The 27,386-nt window shown below is 53.2% G+C and overlaps 2 protein-coding genes and 1 long non-coding RNA gene across 11 annotated transcripts in view; 2 read left to right on the forward strand and 1 right to left on the reverse strand.

Moving 5' to 3' along the window:
* The window catches only part of UBE2R2 (ubiquitin conjugating enzyme E2 R2), a 79,696-nt gene extending 59,507 nt beyond the window's left edge, over positions 1–20,189 (forward strand). Inside the window, exons 2-5 of one of the 2 annotated variants that reach the window (XM_029060043.2) lie at positions 2,958–3,044; positions 14,117–14,214; positions 17,560–17,694; positions 19,114–20,189. In XM_029060043.2, coding sequence (XP_028915876.1) covers positions 2,958–3,044; positions 14,117–14,214; positions 17,560–17,694; positions 19,114–19,333 — 540 coding nt within the window. In that variant the 3' untranslated portion in view covers positions 19,334–20,189. The remainder of the gene's footprint in view (positions 1–2,957; positions 3,045–14,116; positions 14,215–17,559; positions 17,695–19,113) is intronic. The other variant, XM_029060045.2, reaches the window with a different exon arrangement.
* On the forward strand, positions 7,496–11,024 carry LOC114810121. The gene is made up of 3 exons (XR_003757845.2): positions 7,496–8,141; positions 8,667–8,743; positions 10,616–11,024. It is a non-coding gene; the product is annotated as an uncharacterized LOC114810121 (long non-coding RNA).
* Positions 20,190–23,984: 3,795 nt separating the features above from the next.
* Positions 23,985–27,386, reverse strand: part of UBAP2 (ubiquitin associated protein 2) — a 129,342-nt gene continuing 125,940 nt past the window's right edge. For 7 of the 8 annotated variants that reach the window (XM_029059024.2, XM_029059023.2, XM_029059026.2 and 4 more), the window contains 6 exons: positions 26,745–26,959; positions 26,438–26,537; positions 26,241–26,348; positions 25,905–25,972; positions 25,599–25,790; positions 23,985–25,006 (listed from right to left, as the gene is read on the reverse strand). In XM_029059024.2, the coding sequence (XP_028914857.1) occupies positions 24,911–25,006; positions 25,599–25,790; positions 25,905–25,972; positions 26,241–26,348; positions 26,438–26,537; positions 26,745–26,959 (779 nt within the window). In that variant the 3' untranslated portion in view covers positions 23,985–24,910. The remainder of the gene's footprint in view (positions 25,007–25,598; positions 25,791–25,904; positions 25,973–26,240; positions 26,349–26,437; positions 26,538–26,744; positions 26,960–27,386) is intronic. The other variant, XM_029059020.2, reaches the window with a different exon arrangement.

Consider the following 27,386-nt stretch of genomic DNA (forward strand, 5'->3'; position numbering starts at 1 on the left):
TCACTCCTGCTTCGGGTGAGGGTATGTAAGTGCTTAGTGGGTGCGGAAGTGCTGCCGAGGTAGTTGTGGAAGCCCGGGGGTAGGGGTCAGAGTTGATCAGGGCAGAAGAGAAAGCTGCGTGGCCTAACGGAAAGAGCACAGGCCTAGGAGTCCAAAGGACCTGGATTCTCATACCGGCTCCGCCACTTGCCTGTTGTGTGACCAGGCCCAAGTCGCCTCACTTCTCTGTGCATGTTATCTCGTCTGTAAAACAGGGATTAAGACCGTGAGCCCCATGTAGGACGTGGATTGTGTCCAACCCGATTATCTCGTATCCTCCCCAGTGCTTAGTACAGTGCCTGGCATATAGTAAGCGCTTAATAAATACCTTTTAAAAAAAAAGTAAATTGGGCTAGCTATCTTGGAAAAATTATTTGTTCTTGTGCCCAAATGAAAAGTTGGCACTCCTGTGTCCCACCAGGCCATGCCTACGTCCAGGAACACAAAAGAAGACTCCTCGAGTTTATAGATGATGTCAGGCCGGGGGATTGGGCAGTATGTTTGAAGGAAAAATAGGGATTCAAAATTCCTCGGTTGAACAGAGAGTAAACTTCATTAAGGATAAGGTCACGTAACACATTTGGGGAGCAAGAGCAAATGATTTAAATATGAGCGGAGCGACTGTGATTGCAGCGGAAGAAGATTCAGGGAGACGAAAAGAGCTTGGAGAGGGTTAAGGGGAGATCTGAGGGCGAAACTGGAACTAGAATTTTTCATGCGGTCGAAGAGTAGACTGTGACTTAAAGGTCTTCATAGATATGAAAGGTCGTTGTGACCAGAGCATGGAGAACCAGCTAGCTATTCTCCAAATTCCCTGAGGACAAAGCAAAAGAAAATAAAGATCAAATTATGGCAAGAAAGGTTTAGGTTAGATCTAAGGAAGATGCTGCTAACGATGGGATTATAGAGCCGGGCTGTGACTCTCCGGGAGAGTTTTGGGAAGAGCTACTCACTTGAGACGGATTTGGATATAGTTGCGGAAGGCCGAAGCACTGGACTAGACTTCACTGAGCCCCTCCCCATTCTTGGACTTTGTGATTTTTCCCGTCTATGCACTGTGCTCACTCCAAACGGATGGTTTATATTTACCGCCTCCGGAACAGAATGCTGCTCCCCGGCCCTCCTGACCCAACCGCATAATCTATAATAAAAGCAAGTGATGAGTCTGCAGCTTGGCTTGCGTGATAACAAGGCCTCTTAGGGAGGAGGAAGCTGCATTTTACCATCCTATAAATGACTGCCGACGTTGATTTCTGGGTCCCTCCCGCCTCCCTCCCCAAGGTTGAAGACAGATTTCCAATGTAGATGCTGTTCTGGCAGTTTACACAAAAAAGTCTCGATTTCTGTTGCTAAAAGTCTAAATTACCTTGGGGGAAAATCACCATTTTGAGGTGGAAGTTTGTCCCTGCAATCATACTGTCGGGAGATTTTTACAGTGAGCTATCCCAGTCCCCAAAGAGGAGTTAAATGAAGGTTGGAACTGATTGGCACCACATGGGTGCCTCTGACTCTCATAGTGAACACTTGGGGATGAGTCTCCTGACAGGCTCATCAAGAAGAAAACAAAACAAAATCCTACTTTTGCTACCGCTGTCCCAGCTGAGGCTTAACCTCTGTGAGTTTTTTGTGGTGAGGATTTTATCCTTGTGCCTTGAGGATTTTATTCTTGTGCCTTGGGTTCAAAGCAGGTGAGGTTCCAAAATCTTGGTTGAGAGCTCTTAAAATGCTCTGATCAGTTTGCTCCTTTTAGAGTTTTCTTTGGCCTAGACTTTTGTTTAACTTTTGAGGGTTTTGGAACATCAACACTTAGCCTTTGTTTCCACATAATGGGTCTGCATCTCCAAAGCCAGTAGACACTGCCACAGCACTGTGCCACTTTAAGAGTGTCTAATATTAGTCTCTATCAAGTTGCTTTGGTGGGGACTTTCTTATATACATTTTTATTGAGGAGTACCAAGTCATTTTTTAGTGGGGGGAAACGTTTTTGTATCGTGAATTATTGATGTGTGGGGATGTTAAATTGTTTCCTGCTAGGGACCCATAAACAGCAGGAAAACTTGGGTGGGAAGGCCCTGCTTCTGACTTTATTGACTTATAGCAGGCGGCCTCATAATACCTCATCTGCCTGAAATGGGGAGTTGTCGTGGTGTGAATAGGTTACCCTAGAATATTTCAACTACGAAGCCTGCACTATTGTTTTGTGTCCTAATGTAACATGACTGCTTTAAGAACGTGGAGTGAGCTCATCTCTGGCTCCAGAGTCAGACAAATCTTATTCATCCTTGATATTCAACCTTGACTTCAGCCTACCCCTGTCTGCATCACCCACTCTGGAGCCATACCTCTTCATCACTGCCTTGTTGTAGCTCAAAAGTGAGGAGGATGCTTTGGGAGGTTGTTTTTTTTCCCTGTCTCTCCCCTCTCCCCCTTCCAGGTACGTGCCGCAACCAAAATTTTGCATCTTCTTAGCGTTTTTGGATTTGGACGGTGCTTTTAGGGTCTCAGAATCTCTTAGCATTAGTTAAAATCGATTGATACTCAGCTTAATACCGATTACTTTGGCAGTGCCTCATGTCTGAGTGTTTTGGCAAGAGCTGCCAGTGGAGGGCCACGATTCCCGAAGTTAGTTTTTCTAGAGCAGCCTTTCTTTAGCTTGACAGCTTGGCGTCGTTTTAGGAGGCTCTCTGCAAATGTTTGGAAATGAAGACTTAGAGTGGAAGTGTGGACATTGCCCCTCGAGGCAGCACTAAATTTAAACGATCGTGTTTTTATAGTTGCTTTGTGAGCTGGCAACCCCCTAGAAAGGGCAGCTTTGCTCTATTGGTCTTCTTGAGGGGTGAGGTGTTAAGTAGGTGCATCGTTAGGGGGGTCCAGTAACTAATATCACTTATTTGTATTTTGTATCTTTCTCATTCCAGGCTCATATTAAATTTCCTATTGACTATCCATATTCACCACCTACCTTCAGATTCCTGACCAAAATGTGGCATCCCAACATTTATGAGGTAAGAGACTACCACTAGAAACTTCTCAGGGTTTTTTTTCCCCCCAAATATGCAGTTTGCTTGGAGATGGCCTCATAGCCTAATCGAGTGGTAGTAACCATTGACAGCCGCATAGAGAAAATATCGATCATGCCACATAGTTAATGACTAAATCTAAGCTCTAGTTATTAGCTAATTTAAAATCCAGGTATTGACTCGAAACTGAGACTAAATCTTTCATCATCTTCAAACCGAAACGAGTTTTGTCTTACTTAGGCGAAAGCCAGCATTTTAAAAGAGACTGGCCATTAGTCTTGGTCCTGGAGGGTTAGGAGCTCAGTGTGCATGTAATAGCATTTGCACTTTGATCATCTAATCAGTGGTATTTATTGAGTGCTTATTGCGTACAGAGCCCTGCACTAAGCGCTTGGCAGATTTCAATACTAGAGAATCGGTAGACACATCCTTGCTCAGCAAGAGCTTACAGTCTACAGCTGGTAAGGGGAGTCTAGAATGGTAGGGGGTTGGGGGGTCGGGTGAGTATCAAAGTGCTAAAGGGGTATCCATCCAAGAGTGTAGGCGTTGCAGAGGGGAGGGTGAATAGCGTGGGAAAATAAGGTATTCAGTCAGGGGTCAAGGAGCCATGTAAATGCATTTCTGCCCTTCGCCTTTGAATAATGATATGGAATTTGACTGGGAGAATTTCCCTTCTCTTTTTGATCTGGAAACACTTGATGGTGTGCATTTAGAGCCTTCTGGGGATTAATACCAAGGCCATGATCTTCTGGTAGGTGAGGCCTGATGCTAGATGCCAACTGTGAGGTTAGCTTATGAATCCTGGTTGAGTGCTTTAGAAAAGTATTACCTTTCAAGCGCCACTGTTGTTTTTCCAAGAAACCCCATTCGGAAATCCAGAAGTGCCACTGGGCAATCCCAAGCTCTTCTTTCAGGGTACCACTCAGACTCTTATAGGTGACAGAAAGGTTCTATCCCTTCATCTTCCACCACTGTAGATGTGGACTGGGTCTAGCAGACACTTAGATAATCCATTTCCTGGGGCTGAACTGAGCACATCGATGGTGGTTCTAGCCACCACTGTAGGTGTGGACTGGGTCTAGCAGACACTTAGATAATCCATTTCCTGGAGCTGAACTGAGCACGTTGATGGTGGTTCTAGCCCAGGAGTTGCAGGGCAGAAGAGTCCAGGTCCTGAAAATTTGTACCTTATTGAGCAGCCTGTTGTGCATGTTTTGTTTTTTAAGGTATTAAGCACTTAATTTATGTCAAGCACTGCTCTACGCACTGAGGTAGATACAAGTTTATCAGGTTGGACGAGTCCCTGTTCCACACAGGCTCTCAGTCTAAGTGTGTATAAACTGACATTTCAGTTTATTGCCCAGTTATCATTAAAAACGATTTACAGAACTAAATCCTGCTGCTCGGGGAGGTACTTCCCTTGCAAGAAGCAGTCTCCCTCAAGTAGGTTCTTTTGCAGCGTTTCACATAATTTTTATGTATTTCAATATTGCCCTCAACCTGAGTGTTTACAGTCCCCCAAGATGATCAGTTTGTCAGGTGTTGTTGGTATCACTGTGTTAAAAAAAAAAAAATTAAAAAAAATCAGTAGACCACATGGGATTGGGAAGATAACAGTGGTCTCCCTCTAATCAGGAATTGTGCCAAACTCTAGCTCAGAGTTGCTAACACTTGTAAACTGCCAGAGCCATCTTCTGCTTCCCGACTGAGGGATTAGGGAGACACTGTGGGTGCACCCAAAATTTGAGGAGTGCCACCTCATCAGTTGTGTCAGTGTGCGGCTGCAGGACCTGAAGTATGTTCAGGTCACCATGGGCCTGGCCAGGTGCTCAGAGCTGCACCTGCCTTGGCTTGATGCTCTCCAGACTCTGTCACGGTATAACCAGTGTTGGGAAATGGTATTGAGCATTTACTCTATGCAGAGCATTATACTGTGTGCTTGGGAGAGTAAAATACAACAGTTGGCAGCGGGCCACGAGCAATCTGCAAGGCTGGATACCAGCTTCCGCAGAATGAAGGCACCCACAAGGAACATGGTTACAAATGAACAGAAGCAGTGCAGCCTAATGAATAGAGTCTGAGCCCAGGAGTCAGATGGACCTGGATTCTAATGCTGGCTCCACCATTTTTCTGCTGGATGACCAGCTGAGTTACCTTCTCTGTGACCTGGGGCAGGTCATTTAACTTCCCTGGGCCTCAGTTTCCTCATCTGTAAAAGGAGATTCAACGCCTGTTCTCTCTCCTACTTAGACTGTGAGACCCATACAGGACAGGTACTGTGTCTGACCTGATTATCTTGTTTCTTTCTGCCCTAGTACTTAGAACAGTGCTTGGCACATAGTAAATGCTTAACAAATAGCCTTATAATTTTTGTTGTTGTTATTACATTTTAGCACCTTTAATAAATTTGACAATTATTATTTCATTAAATGGAAATAGGTGTGTGTGAACAACCCATTAGAGTTTGGATAGGAGCATAATCAGAAGGGGATGGCGTTTTTAAATACAGGGAGGCAGGAGCATGGTTGAAGGCAGAAGGAAGGAGAAGTCAGAGATGGAGTGGTTGAAGATGGTGGTCAGGGAGGGAGTCAAAGTGGGTGGAAGGGATTTTAGGGGGTGAAAGGGGATGGAGTCAAAGGCCAGGGGGTAGAGGGAGCAGATGGGCAATCTCTTGACATAGCTAGGAAGGATGAGGGAGTCGAGGTGGAATGGCGTAGGGGAGGTGAGGAGGACCTGGGAAGCCCATACCTGATAGTTTCAATCTTGGCAGCCAAGTACCTGACAAGGTCAGCAGGAGCAACAGAGGGTGAAGAGAGGGAACTGGGGCCTTAGAAGGGAGTCATCAGGCTGGAATAACTGGTGGAAACTGTGGGCATATGAGTCGATAGGGGAGGAGAAGTAACGTTGCTGGGAGGAAGAGACGGAGGGTGTCGTCAGCAGTGGCAAATGTTTAAAAGTCATTGTTACAAGGGGACTGATATTTCTTTGACTCCCCTTCTAGACCATAAGCTCGTTGTGGGCAGGGAACATGTCCACGGACACTGTGTGGTCGTCTCCCAAGCGCTCAGTACAGTGCTCTGCACACAGTAAGCCCTCAATAAATACCACTGATTGATTGATCCCTGATAATGGTGTCATCTTTATGGTGTCGTCATCCATACGGAGGAAAAGTTCCCCTAAGTGTTTTAGGCAATCAGTCTCTAGCACGCTTGAATCTCACTGCCGTTTTGCCATCAGATTCCATGATTCTGACTGCATCAGAAGGTGGGACAGGTGCTTTGTACTTTCCAAATGCTTAGTACAGTGCTTTGCACACAGTAATGCTCAGTAAATATGATTGAATGAGTGTCTTCTTAGGTTGGTAGGCTTTCTGGTTTTTTCGCATGATCATCTTTGATATGAGAAAGTATTTTCAGAAAAGAATGGCAAACTCGGGAAACAGTGGTAGACCTCCTCCCTGCAGGAGGTAGTACCCCTCTAGGTTTTATGTGATATCGTTCTTCCTTTGCCCCGCCTCTTCTGAAATGCTGAGAACATTGGGATTTAGAGGTTTAGGAGGGTGTTAGGAAATAGTCCGAGACAACCAGCCTTCAACCAGCCTTGTGTCAGCCTTCTCTCTGACCTCCCTTCCTCCTCTCTCGCCCCGCTCCGGTCTATTCTTCACTCCGCTGCCCGGCTCATCTTCCTGCAGAAACGATCTGGGCATGTCACTCCCCTTCTTAAACAACTCCAGTGGTTGCCTATCGACCTCCGCTCCAAACAAAAACTCCTCACTCTAGGCTTCAAGGCTCTCCATCACCTTGCCCCTTCCTACCTCTCCTCCCTTCTCTCTTTCTACCGCCCACCCCGCACGCTCCGCTCCTCTGCTGCCCACCTCCTCGCCGTCCCTCGGTCTCGCCTATCCCGCCGTCGACCCCTGGGTCACGTCCTCCCGCGGTCCTGGAACGCCCTCCCTCCTCACCTCCGCCAAACTGATTCTCTTTCCCTCTTCAAAACCTTACTTAAAAATCACCTCCTCCAAGAGGCCTTCCCAGACTGAGCTCCTCTTCCCCCTCTACTCCCTCTGCCATCCCCCCTTTACCTCTCCGCAGCTAAAGCCTCATTTTCCCCTTTTCCCTCTGCTCCTCCACCTCTCCCTTCCCATCCCCACAGCACTGTACCCGTCCGCTCAACTGTATATATTTTCGTTACCCTATTTATTTTGTTAATGAATTGTACATCGCCTTGATTCTATTTAGTTGCCATTGTTTTTACGAGATGTTCTTCCCCTTGACGCTGTTTAGTGCCATTGTTCTTGTCTGTCCGTCTCCCCCGATTAGACTGTAAGCCCGTCAAATGGCAGGGACTGTCTCTATCTGTTGCCGACTTGTTCATCCCAAGCGCTTAGTACAGTGCTCTGCACATAGTAAGCGCTCAATAAATACTATTGAATGAATGAACCAAATCTTTTCGATTAGATGACAACTTCAATCATGGACAGCCTGAGCAATGAAAAGCGTATATGCTCCTTTGTGTTCCGACACAGCGCCACACACACGCTCTTGCCGCCCGTTTGCGTTTTGGACAGCTGGAAAGAGATGGACGACTGAGCAGACTCTCCAGTAGCCTGGAAGCTGTTGCTGTGATTCCCAACCTTGCCCCTAGCTCACATGTGCCCCGGGCTACCTGAATTAGCAGCGTCCCACGGCCCAGGGAATAACCGTCGGGAGGTCGGGCGGTGCTTTCCGTTCAGAGATTCTTCCGTTCGCCCTGCTTGTGGAGTCTCCACTCAAATTCTCTATGCAGAAGGTCCCCGGACATTCTAAGGCCGTTAATCCTCAGCCAGCATGCCCAAGTGAAGCAGCTGGTATCGTTTTGACACAGGTGGCCGAGCTTGGCACTCATTTTTTTGGAGGGGGGGGAAGCATAACTCGGCATTTAATCGGTGACCCTGAAAGTGTGTGGTGAGGTTGGCTGTGGCACCTGCGGCAGATCCAAGTCCAGCAGCCACGTAGGTCGACACTCTGAACCGTCTCTCTGCCCGTTAGTCCCTTGAAAGACACGGTGTCTAAGAAATAGAATTCAGCAGGGACTTTCGGCTTGGTAAGATCGCTTTTACGAGTTCATAGCGCTGCACCGACTTTGCAGAGTGGTCCGAGATCTCTTGCGTTTCCCTACGCTCACCTCCCCGGCCCTTCCCTGGCACACACCGCCTCCCCGATGCCACCGGTGGGAAATGGTGCCAAGGCAGGCCAGCCGTGCCGGGTGGAGAAGGAAACCGCTCATCCCACACGCGTGCCAGGGGCAAGGGCAACCCCGGTATCGAGTGCCAGGTGCCCTGATCGCGGCTGCTGGTGTGCCGAGCGTGGGCCAGGGAAGCGACGGGGCAGGTGGGTGCTTAGCCACCGCGCCAGCCGTCGCAAGCCCTTCTCGTGTGCCCCACTTGCGCGCCGACCAAAAAGCTCCCGCCCCATGGGACCATCCAGGATGGGTGGGAATTCCCCTCCGTGCCCGCTGTGGCGAGGGGCGGAAATGCCCTCCCCAGGTGGATTGGGGCGAGGATTCTCCAGCCCAGACAGCGCGGGCGGACCGTCGAAGTGGCACGAGTCTCTTTTCCCCTCTCCCCAGGGGCCTCAAGCCAGGGAACCACATCTGTGGCTTTCTCAGGGTCAGCGCTGTTTCTGCCATCTGGTGGAGGATCCTGGGTGAGCTGCCTACTGATGCCCCTTACCCCTGTCTTCTCTTCACCCACCACCCCTACCTCCCCATCCTACCCAACCGTGTTTGTTTAGATTTGGGCTATGGCAGCTTTGCTGGTGCTTGGGGCAGAAAGAGCTTTTTTTTTTTTTTAAAAAAAAAAAGTAAAATGGTATTTAAGTGCTTACTGTGTGCCCAGCACCATACTAAGCACTGGATTAGATACAAATCAGGTTGCACACAGTCCATGCCCCACTTGGGACTCAGTCTTAGTCCCCATTTTCCAGCTGAGGTAACTCAGGCCCAGAGAAGCGAAGTGACTTGCCCTGACTGGCTCCCGTTATTCACACCGCCCCCTCCCAGCCCCACATCACTTGGGTACACAATTTGTAATTTATTTGATTATATTAATGTCTGTCTCCCCTTCTAGACTGTGAGCTTGTCGTGGACAGGAATGTGTCTGTTGTAGTGTACTTTCCCAAGTGCTTAGTACAGTGCTCTGCACACAGTAAGCACTCAGTAAATATGAACGAATGATTGAATGAATGAATGAATGAACGAGCAAGTGGCGGAGCCGGAGTTAGAACCCAGGTCCTTCAGACTTTCGGATCTGCGGTCTATCCGCTAGGCCACACTGTCTCTCTTTTTCCCAGGTGCACTACTGCTAGGCCCCTCAGTGAAAGGGGTGGCACCCTGAAAACTTTAAGTAGCCACCGAGGCTTGCTTGTGGGCCAGAAAGTTGTGAAAGAGAGCAAGTCCTTGGTAGGAAGTATGGAAACTACTGTTGAGAGGGAAAAGTACGTAATCCTGTGTAGGCATTTGTGGATTTGCCCGGGTCCATTACCTCAGTGCTTCAGTTTCCTAGCCTAGTCGGCACTCCTTGAGGCTAGAAAGGAAAAAAAAAAGTCGACTTGGATAGATGAAGTCCACCTCATTAATGTGATTGCCTAGCTTTAGGACCTTTGGGAATAATGAATAGAGTAGTACGGGGAGGAAAGATGCAGGTTGCTAATATGAGTGTGTGCCCATGCAGACCTTTCCCGCTCTCGTTCCACTTCTTCCTTAATGCGCTTCAGATAAATGGGTCCGATCCCGTATGTCACCACAGATTAGGAACCGGTTGGGTTTTGTAATTTTACAAATGGAGAGTCTGGCAGTGGTTTGGGGCTTGCTGTACAGAGAGCTGCAGAATCAGAGTGAGAGAAAACCGCCTGAATGGTTTTTGGGTGAAGTCAGCAGACTCCCATCCCCATGTTGGTATCATGCCTAACTGTGGGGGGAATAGTGGATTTTGGGTTTTATTTTTAAAAGCCAAACACAGTTCCTCAGTATTTCTGATCAGTCATTCAGTTGATGTTTATCTTACTCAGCACTTGGTGTGTGCAAAGCACTGAACTAAGCACGTGGGAAAGTACGACACAATAGAGTTGGTAGATACGATCCCCACTCACGGGAAGCTTCCAGTCTAAAGGCGGGATTGAAATGGATGGGTGCAGTATTTACAGTACCTGAAACTTAGGTGTATTTTGTTGGAGATAGATAGGGTGTTCCTCTCCCCCCTCCTCCGTTGTAACACACTGTAGGGCAGTATTGTGGAGCGCAAAAAAGACGGCATTAACCTTTCGCCGAGCCGGCTGGTTCGGAATGCTGAAATGGTAAGAACAGGGAGTTTTGGTGAAAGGTTTGCCCAAGGTGGTAAGGTTTACACTGTAGAACCCCGCCAAAGCTGCAAGTTTCATCTTGAGTTTTTAGATTCTTCCTATGAACCAAAATGGCTCAGAAACCAAGTGAGATGAATCAAGAAGGAAGAGTCATTGAAACTGGCAAGGGACCTAGATTTGGTTTTGAAATGAACTCAGAAAAGTTTTTGTTTCATTCAGCGATCTTTTCATGATGTGTTTGAACGGTACCATAGAAAGCGCCCTTGGATTTCGTGCCATCTGCCTCATCTCCGTGCCGACGGGGCGGCCGAGCCGTCGGCTCGTCTTCGCTTGCCGTGCAGCTCGCGCACGTAAAATGCGGATGTATTCTGTCATCGTGGCGACGGCAGGCTTCAGCCCTTCTCCTGCTCCAGCCCTTTTGGCAGTAGGCCACCCAGGCCTGCTGTCTTATTTACTGTTGCCTCCCAACCTTTGGGAATACCTATTCCCTGAGCCTTTTCCCCTCCTCTTTCCCACCCCTTGGAATCATGACCCACAGCTGTGTCATGTTTTTGTCTTGTGGTTCAGAGGCCTGGGTCTCCTGTGATGTTGCTTCTGTCTTAGAAAATAAAGTGATACGTTATCAGTCTATCGGTGGCATTTATTGAGCACTCACTACGTTCAGAGCACTGTACTAAAGTGCTTGGGAGAGTACAATATGATAGCGGACACATTCCCTCCGTAATGAGCCGTGAGACTGATCCAGATCCGGCAGCCCCTACTTGCCTAGAGGATCGGCATTTTACATTTACTGGCATAAAAACTAAAGGGCGATGGGTGATGATCTCAGGGCGGCAGTGACAGACGGGTGAACCTCAGTGTGTGACTTTGGGGCCGAGGACCCACGTGCTGAGGCTTGGGCCGCTCCCGTTCCCACGCTTTTGTCCCCGCTGGGTCGGCGTGGGCGACGAGCGAGGACACGGGGCCGCAGCACGTCGTGAGGGGCACCAAAGTCTTCTCGCTTATGCGGGACCCGCTGACGGCAAAGGGACCACCACATGGGCCCGGGCCGCAGCGCCTTAACCCAGCGGACAGCTGTGGCTTCGGGGAGCCACTGCGGTCGGCTGTCTTTCAGGATTCGTGCCCCATCGTGGAATGCCCCGGGTGTTTCTTCAGTCAGAAACCTTCCCCACTGAAGCAGTAACCCTGGCTGGCTTTCCCCTACTAGCCAGGTTTAGACCCTGGCCTCCTGATTTCCAGAGCTGTACTCTTTCCACTAGGCCGACAGCATGGCTGGCCTCGATTTCAAACATGAATCGCACGATATGCCGAACGTAATGTACTCGTGCATACAGATTTCTTGGTTTTATTGGCCTTTTAGAGCCATGGCATATATCTGTAAACAGCTACAATAGTTTGGGGCTTGAAGAAGCTGCTGGGTGTTTGTGCTTTATGCAGGTAGTTATTCTCTTTAGAGTCTCAGCCGCGTTGATTTAGGTCTGTCAACCTTTAAAGAGGGGAAGGAGTTTTGGAAGGACTCAATAGATGGAGACTGACCGGAAGCTCCTCGTGGGCAAGGAGTGTGTCTACCAACTCCACTGAACGCTCTCGAGCACTTGGTATAGGGCTCGACATGCAGTAAATGCTCAGTACCCTTGATTGATTGGAATAAAATGAGTATCTTGACATTTTTATCCATATCAGTGTTCATGTAGGATTGCTACACTGGGGCATCCTTAGTAAAGATATCCCTTCAGTTTTGTTAGGATTCCTGTTTTTGCCCATCCCAAACAATTTAAAGGGTTTTTGCTCCCCCCCCCCCCCCCCCCCCCACTTAGTGATTCCTTCTGAAGTTCCCAAGTCCCACTTTAATTCTTCCCTTGGAAAAAATCGAAAAGTTCAGAGCAGTCGGTCAATGTGTCCCTCCGGGGAGGAGAGGATCAGGGATAGAGAAAGGGGCCTGCATGAGAGAAGGGGAGAAGGGACAGTGAGCAGAAGGGATGCAGCCAGAGGGTTAGCCGGGAAGAATAACGAGGCAGCTGCTCTCCTTTTAAATTCCTTGGAAATCTTCTCTAACCCCTGCCTCCTCCACCCCGCCCCTCCCAAACCCCCCCCCACCCCCCCCCGTGAGAATTACTGCTTCATCCTCCATAATCCCAGCTCTGCCACTTTTCTGCTGTGTAGCCTTGGGCAAGTCACTTCACTTCTCTGTGCCTCAGTTACCTCACTTGGTAAAATGGGATTTTACCAGATGAGTCCCATGTAGGACAGCGACTGTGTCCAACCCGATTTGCTTGTATCCACCCCAGCGCTTAGTACAGTGCCTGGCACAGAGCATGCTCTGAACAAATACCATAATGATTATTATTCATAGTCTCTTGCTAACTGCTCTCATGGAACTTCTGAGTCTGTGTCTGGCTCTCAGCAAACTCCTCTGCCCACTTCTGCTATTGTGCATCTTGTTAAAAATGTCTTCTGGCTACTTGGAGCACAGAGTGGCGAAGACCGAGCACCTGACCTCTCCCCAGAAGCTTTTGCTTCTCTCATTTCCCTGGCCTCTATCACCTCGAATATTCCTCCCCCAGCCCCGCTCCCCAGTTTTGAGTAGTCCTGGAATATCATTTGAGCTGGAGAAAGTCCCAGAGGACAGTCAAGGTAACCAGAGCTCTGGAGCATTTCTGTTGGAGATTAGGGACTATTTAGTCTGGGAAGAGGTGGCTTGATTAAAGTGTACGTACTTAAAAAGAGGGATGGGCGAGGCATTGTTTACCAAATCCACTGAAACACATGGGTTCAGAATCAAAAGACGAACTACTTCAGTCACTGGCTGGAGAGTATGTGGCATTTATTACCACAGAGGTTGTGCGGGAGGACATACCAGTTGGTCCAAGAAGGGCTGGGGTGGACTCATGGATGAGAAACAGGTTGTTGAGGACAAAACTTTCAACGTGCCCAACTTTCTCCCCAAACTCTGAAGTTCTATGTCAAGGAAGTTCCAATCACACAGTTTCTGTAGGCGTCCTGGCACCGTTATCAGAGATGGACAGCTTAGATGGACGGGGCATTGGTCTGGCCCCCTGGAACCGAGTATTGGACAAGACCAGTTGGATTTGTGATGGCAGCGAGGGAGATGTAGGTATGGTATTCGAAAACTTTCTGAAGCTAGAATGCAAAGTACTTCAAAGTGATACCCAGGTGGGTCCCAAGATCTTTCTCTAGAGATATTTATGACGAAAGTAGGGTGGAGGGGAGAGTCTTTCTGATGCGGCTTGGTGGGAGGAGGAGTTCTACGTCAAGGCAGTGAGACTGAGACAAGAGAGGTGATTCTCGCCATCTTGCCAGCCACCTTGCCATCGCCTCCCTTCTCCAAACAAGTTGAATCTGAAGTGTGTCTACCAACTCTGTTGTCTTATAATCTCTCAAAGGCTAATACAGTGCTCTGCACACAATAAGTGCTCAGTAAATAGCATTGATGGTGACTGATGAACTGCTTTTGAGAAGACTGAGACTCCATGAGGGGTGTTTGCTGACTGAGGGAGAAAACCACCCAGAAGACAGGGGAAGAGACGCAAAATGCATTCTAAAGGGAATGTTCTAAAAACAGATCAAACTCGGTTCAGCCTTTGTCCCTAAACTCAGCCGGAAGCCGCTTGGCATCAGACCCGCCATTCCTTTCGGTTGGGGCAGCGTGTGCTTTCGGGCCCGTGTGTGATTACCGAGTCTGACGTTTGTGTCTCTTAGAATGGAGATGTGTGCATTTCGATTCTTCATCCACCAGTAGATGACCCACAGAGTGGAGAACTGCCCTCCGAGAGGTGGAACCCTACCCAGAATGTCAGGTAACGGGGGATGCCAGAGGAAATAGTGATTGCTGGGGGAAGAAGCCTAAGGCGGGTAGGGGAGGGAGATGGGGGCACTCCATTCCCTGCTTTCCCCCAGAGGGTGAAGTCCCATCTGGTCACAAATCCAAAAATGGATTTTGAAACTGGTACAGATAACTTGCTTGCCTAGGCTTTTTAGCCTGCCAAGTGGGCTCTTTGGAAATGTTTCACTCTGAAGTGTGCAGTTTCTTAAAGGGACAGTGGGAACTTTTGGATTCTGCATTTTCTGTCACTGGAATTTTCTCGCCAGGGCTCGTGCCCTGCATCAATCTTTCCTGAGAACTTTGAGCAAGTGTTAAAATTCGTACAAAAACTAATTTCTTTGTATACTCTTTGGCACCAACTCCCCTTTCTTGCTTAATTCTTTGTGACCTGTCACAGCACGTGATGTGTGCTGAATAGGGAGTGTTTGCTGCGGTAGGCAGCAGCATCTTGGGGCATTTGGGGAGAAAATCAAAGATTCCATCCTGCACGCCACCCCCCCGGACACAAGTCGAAGCTATAAAAGGATTTTAGATGTTGTAATTTCCTACACTGGAAGTTGGCCAAGCAACATCTCTGCTGTTGTGAAAAGTGTCATGGGAGCATTACTTAACACAAGCTGCCCAAATTCTGAGCCTCCTGGTCTTTTCCTCTTTCTCACCTACCTGGAACCACCTCAGTTCAGCCCCTCCTCCCCTTGTTATTGACACGGATCAAGTCCGTCCAGCTTGTGGAATCGGACGGGACCACGGTCCCCTTGTGAGGGATTCTCTTCTCGTGACAGATACGGCCATCCGTTAGCTGGGTTGCCGGTGAATTCAGTCAGTCCATCGATAGTATTTATGGAGCACTTACTGTATGCAGAGCACTCCACTAAGCACTTGGGAAAGTATGCTATATCAGAGTCGGTCTCTGCCCACAAGGAGCTTACGGTCTGGAGGGAAGGGCAGGCGTTAGTCTAAATGTATAAAAAACATTGTCAGTTGTATTTTTTGAGTGCTCACTGTGTGCAGAGCACTATACTAAGCAGTGGGGAGAGTACAATGCAACAATAAACACATATTCCCCACCCACCATGAGCTTACAGTCTAGAGGGGGAGACAGTCAGTAATAGACATAAATGCAATTCTTTGGGCAGCGACCCCCAAAGGAAACTATCCATTATTTTTCCCCCATCCAGAAAGTGAAATGACTAGTATTGGCAGCGGTATTTTTGGAGCACCTACTGAGGGCAATGCTGAGTGCTTGGAAAAGCACAGCAGAAGCAAACTAGCACACGCTCCTTTAGCTATCGTACACGTATACCAGGTTACTACATTTCTTCTCCATATTTTCTGCTGCTACCGATGGTGTCTTGGAAGTTCTTTCTTTTCCACTGAATGTACGTGACCTGTGGCGTGTCTCCCTCATCAGACTAAGTTGCTTGAGGGCAAGGGCCTGGATTTTTCCTCCTAACTACGCTCCTCCTAGGGCCTCAGATACTTGTGCATTGATTAAAGCTTGGCTCAGCAGGATCCCCGAGTTCTGTCCCCTCCCCGCAACTAACTAGAAAATGGGCCTTATTGAATTTGTAGGGGTGGATCTGTGGGCACAGCCTTAAGGGGAAATCAGTCGATCAGCAGGAAGTGCCTATTTTGAAGAATATGGTACAACAGAATTAGAAGACCCGTTCATTCATTCAGTCGTATTTGTTGAGCACTTACTGTGTGCAGAGCATTGTAGTAGGCATTTAAGTTCCCTGCCCATAACCAGCTCACAGTCTAGAGCTTCCATCAAGACTTCAGACTGTTTGGGAACAGCTGTTGTATAGGCGAAAGGCTGCTGACCATCTCTGTGGGCACACAGCGAGGCTAGGACAGTCTCAGCCATTAAGGGGTCTGTGGATAAATTTCACCGCCATCAGCATCCTCTTCAGAGCAAAGAAAGATGGGTGTGTGTGTGAGAGAGAGAGAGCACCTCAGGTTTTCCAGTGAGTTGGAGTTGATTCCAAGAGAAAGGACAGGAGAGCGGAGCTTCAGGGGAAGCCAACTCTGATGTCCTGCTCATCCAGCCAGGGGGTCTGCCAGAGAGGGGTGGGGGGAGTTCCTCCTTTAAAGTCCAGGACTCCTCAAACTGAGCAGGCTGCTTCAGTTGGGCTCCTCATTGGATCACTCCTCCATTTGTCCAAGGAGAGATTTCAGAGCACTCGCCTTTCTGCCTGCCTGTCTCTCTCTGTGCATTCATTCTCTCCTTTTCTGCACCTTCCCATTGGGAGTGACTCTCCCTCTCAATTCCCCTTTTGCTATTACTCTTCAGAAGAAAAGGGGGATAGGAGGAACCCTAATCCCCCATCCACTATGACTGTCAGCTCGGTTTGAGGGTCCTGGGAAGAGCAGGTGGAGTTTTTTCTGTGGGTTTTCATGGTCTGATGGTCTGAAACAGCAGAAATCCCTCCTCCTGCCTCGGTGGCAGCTTGGGGGAGCCTACCTGTACTCTCACCAGCATTAGTTCATGCGACGGCAGATTCTCCCCAGGTGCCCTTGGTCTGTTCGTTGAGGGAAGGATTTTGGCCAAGCTCTTGTGTAACTCTGCCCTCCACCACCTCTCCCGCCCTGGATGGCAGTCCGGCCCGGCACTGTCCCCGGGCCTTGCTCTGCCCTTACTTTGAAGACGGCTCGTCATTCCGGGTGACCCAGGCTGCTGCTTCTTTCTTCTTCCCTTCCTCAGTTGGGTCTCGGTGACTCAACGGTCCTTGCTTCCCCTTGCTGGGACCCTGCTGTGAGACGAAGCAGCGCTGGCCTCATAGGGTGTCCCGTTGGGGTCCCCTGACCTGCCAAGTGGTTTTGTTTGGGATTTGCTGTGGGGTTGGGCCCATTCCCACCCGCTCCCGGCAGTTCCTCCAGCCAGTTCAGTTTGGTGGCTGACATCTCGTGGGGCCAAAATTCAGAAAAACCACCGACTCTGGAGTGCGCCTGCTGTACTCTTGATGGAAACTTGATGGAAAAGAGAATAAGTGATTGCAGCGCTCTCTCCCGTTCCCTGAAACAAAACAAAATACAAGCTTATCCAATATGATTATTTTGTGTGTTTTGGGGGGGTTTTTTTGAAGTAGTGACCAAAAAAACTCATCTGTCTCCTTGAGTTCAAAAAGGCAGAATCCTTGTGTAAATTGCCCTGGAATCTCAGGGCTGCAGGTATTGCTGTCGTTTCATGAGTGTATAGAGCTGACTCTAGACATTGTGTGCAGGGACTGTGTCTATTATATTGTTGTGTTGGTTTCTCCTAAATGCTTAGTACAGTGTGCTCTGCTCGGATTGATTGACCTGCCTCTCATTTTTCCAGGACTATCTTGCTGAGTGTGATCTCCCTGCTTAATGAGCCCAACACCTTTTCTCCAGCCAATGTGGATGCTTCAGTCATGTTCAGGAAATGGAGGGACAGTAAAGGGAAAGACAAGGAGTATGCCGAAATCATTAGGTAAGGAGCCTGGCAGCATGATCAAAAACTCCAATCCCCCGGGAAAACTTGGGGCGCTCTCTGCGGAGGCTCAGGCGGATCTCTGTCTGAGCTTCGTTGTCGGGTGAGGGTGGGGGAGGAGGGAGAAGGGGGATGAACGGGAATCGCCCACCTTTACGGGAACTGGGCAGGGTCGAGGGGAACCCGGGCTCGTCATGGACCTGCAGCTGATCCCGAGCACGGGATTGGTCGACTCCCCTACCTGGGCTTTTCACTGGAGGCGACGGGAGGAAATGATGAGGAGCCTCCGTTAATTGCCGTAAAACACAGTGGGCTCTCAGAAGAGAGGGGCTTTTCTGGGATGTTGTAATATGATGATGATGATATTTGTTCAGCACTTAACGGTGTGCCAGGCACTCTACTAAGCACTGGGGTGGATACAAGCAAATTGAGTTGGACCTGTCCCATAGGGTGTTCAGTCTCAATCCCCATTTCACACATGAGGGAACTGAGGCCCAGAGAAGTGAAGTCACTTGCCCAAGGTCACCCAGCAGACAAGTGGTGGAGCCAGGATTAGAACCAGTGACCTTGTGACTCCCAGGCTCGTGATCTATCTACTGCGCCAAACTGCTTCTGGTGAGAAGCAGTGGGGCCTAGTGGAGCCTGGGAGTCGGAGGATGTGTAATCTATTCCCAATTTCACTAATAACCTGCTGGTTGCCCTTGAGCAAATCACCTTACTTGTCTCTGTATCTCAGTTACCTCATCTGTAAAATGGGGATTATGACTCTGAGCCCCATGTGGGACAGGGACTGGATCCAACCCAATTTATGTGCATCTAGCCCAGGGTTTAGTACAGTGCCCGGCATTTAGGACGCTCTTAACAAATTCCATAAAAACCCCCCAACAAAACCTCTGTAGTGAGTGTCAGATAACAGGCTATCCTCTCTCTCTCAACTCCCAACTTTTTGTTAATTGGAGAGGATCGGTGTCTTGTGAATTGTGATAGACACGGGGGCGTGGGGGCGGACCGGCTTTGAAGGGCGAGCAAAGAGTCGGGAGGAAAGCTCCCCGGCATCTGTCCTGTAGCTGACATAAAAGAGAAGCAGCGTAGCTCAGTGGAAAGAGCCATGACCTGAGTCAGAGGTCATGGGTTCGAATCCCCACTCTGCCACTTGTCAGCTGTGTGACTGTGGGCAAGTCACTTAACCTCTCTGTGCCTCAGTTACCTCATCTGTAAAATGGGGGTTAAAACTGTGAGCCCCACCTGCGACAACCTGATCACCCTGTATCTCCCCCAGCGCTTAGAACAGTGCTCTGCACATAGTAAGCACTTAACAAATACCAGCAGGATTTTTATAAAAGCGGCAGGAGCCCTCCGGGGGTGACCCAGTGGTGTGCGCGGGCCCCAAGCCGTCATCCGCCCCCTCTCCCGTTCCAGGAAACAGGTTTTGGCGACCAAGGCCGAGGCAGAGAAGGACGGCGTGAAGGTCCCCACAACACTGGCCGAGTACTGCATCCAAACTAAAGTGCCTTCCAATGACAACAGCTCAGATTTGCTTTACGACGACTTGTACGACGACGACATCGACGACGAGGAGGAGGAGGAGGAAGACGCCGACTGTTACGACGACGACGATTCTGGGAACGAGGAGTCGTGACCTGTCCCCGCCTCGGGTCCCTGTACTGCCCCCCGCCCCCTCGGGCCAAAAGGAAGCGGCGGGAACCTAGCGGCGGACCAGCGACGGAACCGATACGCAGGGAGGGGTGGGTGTCTTACTGCTGGTCCCGGGTGTGCGGATCTGAGTTTGCTCCTTTTTATGGACCTCTTAACCGAGAGGATGCAGCCCTCCAGAATGTCTGAATTCTTGCGTTCCTTTCCCCTCTTCCATCACTGTATTATGATTCTTTCTTTTTTTTTTTAAGAAAAAAAACAAAAAAAAAAACAAAACCCCCAATTTCCTTCTCAGTTGGGTCTCTACAAGGCGTTCACAGAGCAACAGTTTTTCGGTCTGTGTTTGAGATTCTTGAAGAATTCAATACAGTCGCTCAGACATTTAATGTATTTAAAGCGGGGAACTCATTGGGCAGTTGGGGTTTTGAGAGTTCACAAGTGCTGCATTTATTGGATAGCGAGAGGGGAAAAAAAGAAAAATGAAAAAAAAATTAAAAACCCCCACAAAACGAAACAAAAAAAAAAAAACAAAACAGAAAAATTTGCCAAGGCTTAGCTGCTCTATTTACGATACTAGCGTGTGCACATTCGTTTAGCCTTGTGGTGGTTTTTTCCCCCCTTTTTGAAGGTGTGTGGGGCCGAGAGTGTGAGCTACCGTGTGCTGAGCTTGATGAAATGTGTTACTGAAAGGTACAGTACTCCTTTTCAGCCTCCTGAAAACAATCTCGTCGTCCGGACCTCGGCCACCCCGAGGCCGAGAGGAAAAGAATCCGATTTTCGTTTTTGAAATTTGACTAGGATCCAAAGCCTGAAATAAACATTCATACTTTACAGAGAACCGAGCCCTTGGTTGCCGTTTTATTTTTCAGGTGGGTCGTCCTCTGGCTCCGGTGGCGGTTTTCGTTTTTTCTCTCTCGGTCGGCGGAGGGCAGGGTGGGGCGTCGGGGCCTGGGAAGGGTTATGAAGCATTAGGCCCCGGGTGTCTCCGTTTGCCCCGGCTGGCTTGGGGCCTCCCGGCCCACCCTTCCCCGAAGGGAAGAATCCCACTCTGCCCGGCGGGGAGGTGTTAGGGTTTCAAGGAAGAGGCCGGGACCGTCCCATTCCGGGACCGTCCCATTCCGGGACCGAGGTCTGGGCCTTCTTATTCAGCTGCCGTGCCCCCTCAGAGGCTCGGACAGAACGGAGAGGCCTCTTCCTACTGCCCGGGGCCGCCTTCTGGGGGTCCTCACCCGGATAAAGGCGGCCTGCCTGCCTCCGGATCCCTTGCGGCGGAGGGGGGACGGTGGCCGGGTCAGATGGACGGTGGCCGGCGGACCCGCCCAGGGAGGTGGGAACAGCAGGGAGAAACCCTCCCTCCCTCCCTCTCTCCTTCTCGTGGTCTGTCTACGCAGCCGGTGAAGGGGGAGGGCGTTCCCGGGAGAGAACGGGGTCTAAAATGGCCATCGCTCCGAACTCTTCCCAGTTGACCCGGCAGCTGCCCCAGCTGAGGTCCGTGTGGTAGCAGCCTCCATCCACCCGCCGCTTGGGCGTCCGTAAGCACGTCCGCTCCTCCGGAGGGGAAACCATCCCCCGTTAACGAAAAACCTCCCTCTCCCCGCCCCCCGGGGTCTGGGGAGGAGACGGAATGGCAGCGGACGCCCCCGCCACGGTCTTCCCCGGGGTGCCCCCCGAGCCACGCTCGCCAGGAAGGATCGATGGACCGGTGGAGCCGCGGGAGGGACGTTTCGCTCTTCTGGATGGCCGAGCTTCCCCGTGTCTTCTGATCTCAGGGTTTTCACTAGTCCCTCAGCTTCGCCCTCCGCGGCCCCGTCTTCCCCGACCCTGCCGGGGGCCCATCCGGTTCGGAGGGGTCGGCCTAACGGTGCGGAAGCGGGCCTGGCCGGGTTGGGTAAATCTGCCAGGCGCTCTGCGGGGCCCTCGTTTCCCCTCCGGCCGGCCCTTTCCCGCAGAAGGCGGGTAGGGGAAGGGAGGATTACGGATTTGTTGTTCGATTTGAACTTTCCGACACGGGGAGGGCCGAATGGGCTTGGAGAGTGACCCGCTTTTGGCTTGTCGGAGGCTTCTCCCGGATGAGGGAGCCCGGGCCCCGGCCCCCGGTGCTGGGGTGACCCGGGTACCTCCTCCCTCTCCTCAGGCTTCCCCAGGGAGCAGCTGCTAGCCAGCCCGGCATCGGGGAGTCCCCTTTCCCGAATAGATTCCGGCATCTCTCCCCTGCTGCCCGGGACCCCTCCCCGCCCGGGTCGACCGCCCCCAGATCTCCGGGCCTCAGGAAGGAGACACCTGGTGGAAGGGGTCTGTGGGATGATGTCACCGAGGGCAGCGGGTGCACTCAGGAAGGTTATTTGGGGCCGGGTGTGTTGCGCGCGAGTGTGCGTGTACTGGGGCGGGCGGACGGACGCGATCGAAAGGGCTCTGTGGAACTCATCCCATCCTCCCCGGTGCCACCTGGAGCCAAATCCTTCGTTCCCAGGACTTGTCAGATATATGTCATTTTTGGGAAGTGATCTGTGCTCTCTAGGGGAAACGGACAGGCTTTCCCATCGCGGGTCGGAGGAGAGAAGCCGAGAGCAACTGGGCCGTGGTCCACTTGTCCCGGGGATTTAGTTGGAAACGAGTTTACGGCATCTCTCAGGATCCGTCTCCCCCGTGCTATGGGCAGTCTCCACTGCGTTCCAATGATGTGCATTTTTCAGACTTGATGTTTTAATGATGCGTTATCACGATTTTGTCTTTCTTTTAAAAATTCCAAGAGCCTTTTCCATTAGCTAGATTAGTGATTTCTTTTCCTTCTTTTTCCTCCCCCCCAACCCACCTTCCTCCTATGTGTCATTCGCTTGTTTCCGCGTTGGTTTTTTTCTTTTGTGATATGAAATCGAACTGTAGAGTTACTCAAAAAGATCGAGGGCAACAGTGTTTACCTGGACTGTACATGCGTTCCTTGACTTTCCCACCATCCTTGCCCATCCCGACGAGCCACAAGGTTTACAAAATTCAGATGCAACAACCCTCTTCTGCAATGAGTAGAAGGCACCAGACTTTCTAGCTGCCATTCCGGGTGGTTTCCTTTTCTTGGGTATAATTTACCTGAAATTAACTAACGGATGCATTTTGTGTTGTCTCCCCCACCTTCTTCAGTAAACTGTTTGGTTTTTTTTCTGCACATGTCTACTAATAAAATGTGAAATGAAACAGCCGTATCGTTACTTCCCCACGGAACTAACCACGTCTTTCCTCGGCGCGAAGAACCTCCTCCGCCGGGATCTTGCTGGGCCCATTTACTCCCCCAGATCAGTGGAACTTCTCATGGGTGAAGCAGGGTGGCTTAGCAGGTAGAGCGCGGGCCTGGGAGTCAAGAGGTCATGGGTTTTAATCCCCGCTCCGCCATGGGCCTGCTTTGTGACTCTGGGGGAGTCACTTCTCCGGGCCTCAGTTGCCTCACCTGTAAAATGGGGATTACGAGTGTGAGCCCTATGTGGGACAGGGCCCGGGTCCAGCCTACTTTGTTTCTACTCGTGTTTAGAATGGTGCTTAGCACATAGTAAGCGCTTAAAAAGTACCATAATTAATAAGGAGGGGTCGACCGAACAGTCTCTGCTCCCTCACCCCACTGAGCCGCTTCCGCTGGGTGACCGACCGTCCTCCGGAGGCGGGGAGGGAAGACGGGAAGGCAGAGGGGGTAGCGAGCGGGAGGCACCCGGTAGCCGGCGGTTGGTGTCTCTGAACGGTTTTGCTCCGGACTTTGCGAGGACCCGGTCCGGAGCCGGTTTGGGCCCGGAGCTTCTAAATCCAATTGCGCAGTGTGGCTGAGTGGAAAAAGCCCGGGCTTGGGAGTCAGAGGTCATAGGTTCGAATCCCTGCTCTGCCACTTGTCAGCTGTGTGACTATGGGCAAGTCACTTCACTTCTCTGGGCCTCAGTCACCTCATCTGTAAAATGGGGATTAAGACTGAGCCTTACGTGGGACAACCTGATTACCCAGTATCTACCCCAGCGCTTAGAACAGTGCTCTGCACATAGTAAGCGCTTAACAAATACCAACATTATTATTATTTGCCATCATTCTCACCTCGGGCTTGTCTGTCTGTAAACCTGTCTTGGCGGCCCGGGACGCCCTGTGGACACCACCAACCTGCAGTCTGGGCGGGCGAGGAGGGAGACCAGCTGGGACATGATGAGGAATGAGCCCTTCCTCCAAGTCCCAACAGCTGGGGGGAGGGGGATGGGCCGGGGCAGCCTCCTTCCAGTCTCCCCAGGGTTTCCGTTTGGAGGGCCCGTGACCCCACTGGTCCCCAGGGTCTTTCTCCCCAGCTTACCTTGGGCGAGCGGGAGCAGGGGCCTGAGCAAAGAAAGGTGACTAGCTTAACTCCCACAGGTCGAGGAGCAGCAGACCCCCTGGGCCTCGGAGGCCTCCAGGCGAGGAACCGCCTCCTCTTCCCTCCTACCCCACCAACACTTGGTCTAGGGGGCGCCGAGGCCTCCGCCGGAGCTCCCCAGTCCTTGCCGGGCCTGGGGTGAAGCAGGATTGTCGGTGGAAGGGAATGGGAGCGGTGCAGGGGGTCACCGGCCCCTTGCCCGGAGGCCGCGGCCCCAGGGGAACCGGCCCCCTCACCTTCCCAGACAAGCCACACGTGCCGCTGATTACTCTCAGAACTTTATTGGGTGGATAAGGGCTAAAAAGAACTGAAACAAGTCACCAAACCGGTGCCGGGCGTCGGGGGCCGAGCCGCTTCCTCCGGCGGGCCCGCGCGGGGCCGGGACGGGACGGGACGGGAGGGACCCAGGGAGGAGAGGAGGGAGGCCGGCCCGCCTCCCCCGCCGCGGGCCGGAGCCGCGGCTGAGATCGAAGTCAAGGAACCGCTACGTCCGGGGAGCCTCTAGGTACGAAAAGAGTTTCGGAGCTGCCGCCGGCCCCCAGCGACCCTGGCGGCCCCCGGCTCGAAAAGAAAAGCGGGGTGGCCGGCGGCCCCCGGCGGCGGGGCGTCACTCCCCCACTCCGGCCCCGGTCGGTCCCGTGACAGGCTGAAAAATTAAGTTCTTCGAAGTAACGGTGGGAAGGAGAGTCCGGAGGCTGGGGGCAGCTGTGGGGTCAGAGGCTTCTTGCTTTGGCCAGGTCAGCGGTCGCCCGACCTCAGGTTGGGGGGAGGGGGTGCGGTGCCGGGGCCGCCCGCCCCCCGCCCCCGCGGGCCCCCGCGCCTCGGGGACGGCACAGAGCCCGCACCCCCCAGGTTGGGGCAGAGGGGTGGGGGGAGAGGAGGAGGGGGAGAGGAGGAGATTCACTACCCCCACCCAGAGAAAAAAGGCTGCGGGCGGCAGACACCACATTTAGGCTTCTATTACATTTACAAATACATACATAAATATATTACATACAACAGCAAATCAAAGGGGGAGGTTCGGTGGGGGCGGGCGGGGACCGAGGCCCGCGGCGGCGGGGCGGGGGGCGGCGGCCCCCACGGAGACGTCCGGGCTCACGGTTACTTCTTCCTCTGTCGCCGCTGGTCCGGGAGCAGGCTGGGGTCCAGGCGGGGCCGGGCGTCGGGGGCTGGGCCGCACCTCTCCGCGCCTCAGTTCGTCCAGTACGGAGAGCTGCCGTACGCGCTCTTGTTGGCCTGAGACTTTGGCTGCATGGAGCTGGGCTGGCTGCGCTGGGCCGAGCCCCCCTGCGGACGGACCCGGAGAGCACGCGCCCGTCAGACCCCCGAGGCCTCCGCCGCCCCGTCAGGCTACCTCCCTTCACCCCCCGGGCCCCAGCCGGACGATCTCTAGCACGGCTCTCTTCTCCCCTTCAGAACGTACACCCATCCGACCGCTCGGGTGCCCCTTTTACGGCTGCCGCCCCCGACTGGCGTGGGAGCTCTTCGTGGGCAGGGGACGTGGCTCGTGCTTGTCGCGCACGGGGTACGGTGCCCGGGGGCGCGGGGAGGGGAGCTCAATAGATATGAGAGGTCGGTGGCTGTGGGCACCGACCCGCCGTAGCCGAGGTCTCCCCGGAAGAGGGTGCGGGGGCCGAGCCGGCCGACTCCGTGCCGCCCTCGGCCCGGGCGGCCCGCGGGGAGTCCCCGGCTCCGGGATCCGGTGCCCGCTCGCCAGCGGGACCGGCCCAGGCCCAGAAGGGCGACCCTGGCTTCCGCCCTCGGCACCTTCCCGTTCCGGTTCCCGACGGGAATCTGTGCTTCCCCCGGCCAAGCGGGTCCCCGCCCTCGCTGGTCGGGCCGGGGGTGGGGGAGGCGGGCCGCGAAGCCGCCCTCTGACCTGTCCGTCCTGCTGCAGGTGGTGGTGCAGCATCTGCGAGTGCGGCTGCTGGTGGGCCGGCAGGATGTGCAGGAACGGGGCCGGGGCGTAGCCCGGGGCCGCGCCGGGGTTCAGGGGCCCCGTGGACCCCAGGGCGGAAGGCAGGCTGAACGGCGGCGGGGTCCCCGCGTGGAACCCCTGCTTGTCAAACGTCTGCGGGACATGGGCGGGAAGCGGGCTCAGAGCCCGGGCCCTCCTCCCCGGGACCCCCCGACCCTTACCCCCACCGGCACTCCCCGCCCCAGACACACACACACACTGACTTACCTGAGTCTTGTTGTAGGCCGAGCCCGTGAGGTCAGGCACACCTGTGTTACTTGAGGTTACTGTCACCCCTGCAACGTCAGAGGCGGCTGTTCCCCCAGAGACCCCGAGGGCCCCAGAGCCCCCGGGGAGGGAACCGCACCCACCCCCCAGCCCCACCTGGGGATCCCCGGCCCACGGGGACCCACCCTGGGCACGAGGGTTCAAAATGGGCTCGGCCACAGGGAGAGCCCGGGCCCTCTGGCCCGGGGGTGGGAAGCGGGGGCCCGAGTGGAAGCCAAGGCCGGCGGAAGTAGTAGCCGGGGAAGGGTGGGGGCCGCGGAGGGGACGGGGGGTTACCTTTCCCGGGCCCGGGCCCAGCAGACTTGTTTTGTGCTTGAGATGAGCCGCTGTATCCTCCTTTACCGTAGTCTCCCGCCGCCGTCCCCTGCGTCAGATCGTCGTAACCTGCCGCGGGAGACGCCGACGGGGGTCAGGGAAAGGGGGTCCGCTCCCCGCCCATCCCTTCGTCCCCCCGCGGCCGACCCGGCCCTCACCTGCTCCGTAGCCGTGCTGGCCGTAGCCGCCGGCCTGCTGAAACGGGGTAGTGGCCGTGCCGAGACTCACGCCGTGCTGCTTGGCGGACGCCGGGGGGACCTGAGGAGCGAGGAGGCGGCTGTGGCGGACGGAGGGGTCTGGGCGACCCCGGGCGGAGACGGGACGGTACCTCCCTCCCCCGGGCCGCGCGTCGCCCGGGAGGGGAGGACGCCCCGAGGTGCAAAGTCTTACCGGAAGGCCCGGGACGGGGAGGGGTTGGGGGCGGGCGCGTGCCCGGGGAGCGGGCCGGGGCCCCCCAGTACTCACAAACATGGTCGGCCCGTACTGGAAGGCACTGGGCACCCCCGGGACGCCGGCATAGTAGGGCAGGCCGGTGTAGCTGTAGCCGGGCGGCAGCGTGGGGTTGAGGAAGGGCTGCTGGGCCGTGTGGTGACTCTGGGACTGGTTCTGCTGCGGCTGGGCCAGGGTGGTGGCGGGAGCCGGCGACGCCGAGTCTCCCCTGCCGAACTTACTTACATCACCTGCGGGGGAAGGTCCGCGGCCCACGGCCCGCCTCAGTGCCGCCGCCCCACATCGTTGGGAAGGGCACGTGCCAGGACGCCGAGCCATCCCCCCCCAAGCCCCTGCCGACTGTTCTTTCAGGTTCGTGCGTTGCCCCCCTTCGTCCCCCTGGCTGCTCTAACGCTTTAGCGTTTCACTGTTCCGGACGGGTCCCTCTCCCGACCTTCTACATTCAGAGAAGGGTGAGCACCCGGAGGGGCGGGGTCCGTGTCTAATCCCCACCGGGGTATCCTTCCCCAGCGCCCAGCACGGCGCTCTGCTCACAGCAGGCACCCGATGAACACCACCGTCCGGGCGGCCCGGGCCGGGCCACGACCACGTCCCCCAAGACAGAGCCCTCGGTCCGACCCTCGGGGGCTCTTGGCGGGCGGGGTGCGGGCCGGCCTC

The sequence above is a fragment of the Ornithorhynchus anatinus genome, chromosome 3 (assembly GCF_004115215.2).
Source record: "Ornithorhynchus anatinus isolate Pmale09 chromosome 3, mOrnAna1.pri.v4, whole genome shotgun sequence".
NCBI classification, from domain to species: domain Eukaryota; kingdom Metazoa; phylum Chordata; class Mammalia; order Monotremata; family Ornithorhynchidae; genus Ornithorhynchus; species Ornithorhynchus anatinus.